The sequence below is a fragment of the Petaurus breviceps genome, unplaced genomic scaffold (genome assembly GCF_028583685.1).
Source record: "Petaurus breviceps papuanus isolate PSGF00001 unplaced genomic scaffold, PetGlider_PUasm1.0 181, whole genome shotgun sequence".
Lineage (NCBI taxonomy): Eukaryota > Metazoa > Chordata > Mammalia > Diprotodontia > Petauridae > Petaurus > Petaurus breviceps.
The window spans coordinates 14,459,113-14,464,022 of record NW_027185784.1 but is presented as its reverse complement, the minus strand read 5'-3'; the positions used below and the strand labels follow the sequence as shown (position 1 = coordinate 14,464,022).

Here is a 4,910-nt window from a genome sequence, read left to right as displayed (position 1 = left end):
TGGAAAATAAACCCAGGAGAGACACTTTAAAAATTATTGGTCTACCTAAAAACCATCATGGAAAAAAGAGCCTGGACAACATCTTTCAGGAAATCATCAAGGAAAATCATTCTGAGGTCCTAGAACCAGAAGGTAAAATAGTCATTGAAAGAATCCACTAATCACCTCCTGAAAGAGATCCCAAATTGAAAATACCAAGGAATATTGAAGGCAAATTCCAAAATTACCAGGTCAAAAAGAAAACACTGCAAGCAGACATAAAGAAACAATTGGCATATCATGGAACCACAGAAAGTATTACACAGGACCTTGTAGCTTCTACATTAAAAGATAATAGGGTGTGGAGTATGATATTTCATAAGGCAAAGGAACTTGGATTATAACCAAAGAACAACTGCCCAGTGAAATTGAGCATACTCTTTCAAGGGGAGAAGATGGATATTCAATGAAATAGGAGACTTCCAAACCTTCCTGATGAAAAATCCAGAGCTCAACAGAAAATTTGATCTTCAAATACAAGATTCAAGAGAGGCATAAAAAGGTGAACAGAAAAGAAAAAACCCAACATGTTATTAATAAAGACAAACTGTTTAAATCCCTACAAGGGAAGATGATACTTGTAACTCTTGAGAACTGTATTATTATCGTGACATTTAAAAGGTGTATACATAGACAAAGGGCATGGGTATGAGTTGACTTTGATGTGATGATAGAAAAAGTTTAATTAAGTGGTGAAAAGGGATTGTACTGGGACAAGAAAGGAGGAGGCAGACAAGGATAAATTACATCATATGAAAAGGGACAAAAACCTATTATAGTAGAGGGAAAGAAGGGAAGGAGATAAGCATTGTTTGAACCTATTCTGAATGAACAAAGTACCAAGTGGTATAGCAGCCAGATTCTTAGAGGAGAAGTTTAGGGAGTTACAGGAAGGAATAGATAGCAAAACTGTGCTAGTGGGGGACCTCAACCTACCCCTTTTAGAATTGGATAAATCTAACCACAAAATAACCAAGAAAGAAGTTAAGGAGATGAATAGAATTTTACAAAACTTAGGTATGGTTGACCTCTGGAGAAAACTGAATGTGGACAGAAAGGAATATGCCTTTTTCTCAGTGGTACATGGGACCTACACAAAAATTGACCACATATTAGGGCATAAAAACTTCACAGTCCAATGCATACAGGCAGAAATATTAAATGCATCCTTTTTAGATTATGATGCAATAAAAATTACATGTAATAAAAGGACATGGAAATAGACTAAAAATTAATTGGAAACCAAATAATTTAATCCTAAACAATGAGTGGGTCAAATAAGAAAAAATCAATAACTTCATCCAAGAGAATGACAATAATGATACAATATACCAAAACTTATGGGGTTCAGTGAAAGTGGTTCTTTGGGGAAGTTTCTAAATGCTTACATGAATAAAACAGAGAATATAGCAGAGAATAAAATAAAATAGAGAAAGAAGATATCAATGAATTGGGCATGCAACTAAAAAAGCTAGAAAAAGAACAAATTAAAAATCTTCAATTAAATATCAACTTAGAAATTCTGAAAACCAAAGGACAGATTAATAAAACTGAAATTAAGAACACTGTTGAACTGATAAATAAAACTAAGAATTGGTTTTATGGGGGGGAAAACAAAATAATAAACCTTTGGTTAATTTGATTTAAAAAAAAGAAAAAAGAAAACTAAATTACCAACATCAAAAATGAAAGGGGTGAATTCACCACCAATTGAAGAGGAAATCAAAACAATAATCAGGAGCTATTTTGCCCAACTGTGTAACAATAAATTTGACAATCTTAGTGAAATGTATGAATATTTACAAAAACATATGTTGCCCAGATTTGCAGAAGAGGAAATAAAATACTTAAATAACCCCATTTCAGAAAAAAAAATTGAACAAGTCATCAAGGAACTCCCTAAGAAAAAAATCTCCAGGGCCAGATGGATTTACAAGTGAATTCTATCGAATATTTAAGGAATGAATAATTCCAATACTATATAAACTATCTGGGGAAATTAGCAAAGAAGGGGTCGTACCAAATTCTTTTTATGATACAAATATGGTGCTGATACATAAACTGGGAAGAGCCGACAGAGAGAAAGAAAATTCTAGACCTATTTCCATAATGAATATAGATGCGAAAAATTTAAATAAAATATTAGCAAAGAGATTACAACAACTTACCTCAAGGAAAATACACTATGACTAGGTAGAATTTATACTCAGAATGCAAGGCTGGTTCAATATTAGGAAAACTCTCAGCATAATTGAACATTATCAGCAACAAAACTAACAGAAATCATGTGATTATCTCAATAGATGCAGAAAAAGCATTTGACAAAATGCAACACTTATTCCTATTACAAACACTATAGAACATAAGAATAAATGGAATATTCCTTAAAATGACAGGTAGCATCTATCTAAAATCATCAACAAGCATTATATGTAATGGGGATAAGCTAGAAGCATTTCCAATAAGATCAAGGATGAAACAAGGATTCCATTATCACCACTGTTATTCAATATTGTACTAGAAATGTTAGCTTTAGCAATAAGAGAAGAAAAAAATTGAAAGATTAGAATAGGCAAAGAAGAAACAAAGTAATCACTCTTTACAAATGAGATGATGGTATACTAAGAGAATCCTAGAGAATCAAGTGAAAAATTACTTGAAATAATAAACAAATTTAGCAAAGTTGCAGGATATAAAATGAATCCACAAAAATTGTTGGCATCTATATATTACTTATAAAACCCAATAGCAAGAGATAGAGAAATTTCATTTAAAGTTACTGTAGACATTATAAAATATTTGGCAGCCTACCTGCCAAAACAAACCCAGGAACAATATGAACACAATTACAAAACATTTTTCACACAAATAAAGTCAAATCTAAATAATTGGAAAAATATTAGCTGCTCATGAGTAGGCCAAGCTAATGTAATAAAATTACAGTTCTACCAAAATTAAATTACTTATTCAGTGCTATACCAATCATACTATTAAAAATATTTTATAGAGCTAGAAAAAAACAATAACAAAATTAATCTGGAAGAAGAAAAGGTCCAGAATATTAAGGGAATTAATGAAAAGAAATGCAAGGGAATGTGGCTTAGCTATACCAGATCTTAAATTGCATTATAAATAGCAATCATCAAAACTACTTGGTACTGGGCTTTTGGCTTTTCTCCCAAGTTCAGTGCCAGGTTCTGCTGCTTAAGTCACATCCTTGTAACAAGATGGTGAAGGTTGGAGTCAATGGATTTGGCCGTATTGGGCACCTGGTGACCAGGGCTGCATTCCCCTCAGGTGGAGTAGACTTTGTGGCCATCAATGACCCCTTCATTGACCTCAACTACATGGTTTATATGTTTCAATATGATTCCACTCATGGCAAATTCAAGGGCATTGTCAAGGCTGAGAATGGGAAGCTAGTGATCAATGGAAAAGCCATTACCATCTTCCAGGAATGGGATCCCACCAATATCAAATGGGGAGATGCTGGAGCCGAGTATGTTGTAGAGTCCACTAGAGTCTTTACCACTATGGAAAAGGCTGGGGCTCACTTGAAGGGTGGAGCCAAGAGGGTCATCATCTCTGCCCCTTCTGCTGATGCTCCAATGTTTGTGATGGGAGTGAACCATGAGAAACATGATAATTCCCTTAAGATTGTCAGTAATGCTTCCTGCACCACCAACTGCTTGGCCCCCTTGGCCAAGGTCATTAATGACAAGTTTGGCATTGTGGAAGGACTCATGACTACAGCCCATGCCATTACTGCTACCCAGAAGACAGTAGATGGCCCCTCTGGTAAGCTGTGGTGTGATGGGCATGGTGCTGCCCAAAACATCATCCCTGCTTCCACTGGTGCTGCTAAAGCTGTAGGCAAGGTTATACCTGAGCTGAATGGGAAGCTCACAGGCATGGCCTTCCATATTCCTACTCCCAATGTATCTGTTATGGATCTGACCTTCCACCTGGAGAAACCTGCCAAATATGATGATATCAAGAAAGTGGTGAAGCAAGTATCAGAGGGACCCTTGAAGGGCATCTTTGGCTACACAGAGGACCAGGCTGTATCCTGTGATTTCAACAGCAACACTCACTCTTATACTTTTGATGATGGTGCTGGTATTGCCCTCAATGACTATTCTGTCAAGCTCATTTTCTGGTATGACAATGAGTATGGTTATAACAACCACATAGTAGACCTCATGGTCTACATGGCCTCCAAAGAGTAAAGTAGAAAGCCATGGATCTTCATCCCCAGCCAAAAAGAGGAGATCCACCACTGGGGAGCCCACATTCCTAACCTGTGTTCCTATACTAGGGATCCCATGTCCCATTAACATCCTTGTTCCAAAGCACCCCTGTAGTAAGGGGAAGAAGCTTAGAGTCCTGTATTGTGTACCATCAATAATATTAAGTGCAAAAATAAAAACAACTACTTGTTACTGGCTAAGAAATAGACTGATGGATCAGTGGACTAGGTTAAATACCCAAGGCACGACAGTCAATGACTATTGTAGTCTACTATTTGATAAATCCAAAGACTCTGGTTTCTAGGATAACAACTCACTATTTAACAAAACTGCTAGGAAAACAGGAAAATAGTATGGCAGAAACTAGGCATAGACCAACATCTTATAGCCTAAACAAAGATAAAGTCAAAATGGGTACATTATTTAGATATAAAGACTGATACTATAACCAAACTGGGAAAGCAAGGAATAGTTTACCTGTCAGATCTATGGAGAAGAGAAGAATTTATGACCAAACAAAAGATAAAGAACATAATGAAGGTGCAAAATGGAGTATTTTGATTACATTAAATTAAAAAGGTTTTGCATAAACAAAACCAATGCAACTAAGATTATAAGGAA

The 4,910-nt window shown here is 35.6% G+C and overlaps 1 protein-coding gene across 1 annotated transcript; it reads left to right on the top strand.

Moving 5' to 3' along the window:
- Window positions 1-3,205: 3,205 nt before the first annotated feature.
- LOC138160457 (glyceraldehyde-3-phosphate dehydrogenase-like) lies at window positions 3,206-4,441 on the top strand. The gene has a single exon (XM_069087032.1). The coding sequence runs from the start codon at window positions 3,267-3,269 to the stop codon at window positions 4,266-4,268; it is 1,002 nt and encodes a 333-aa protein (XP_068943133.1). The 5' UTR covers window positions 3,206-3,266; the 3' UTR covers window positions 4,269-4,441.
- The last annotated feature ends 469 nt before the right edge of the window (window positions 4,442-4,910 follow it).

Excerpts from the sequence above, each read along its gene's own strand:
- LOC138160457 (XM_069087032.1), top strand. The coding sequence starts at position 3,267 with ATGGTGAAGGTTGGAGTCAATGGATTTGGCCGTATTGGGCACCTGGTG.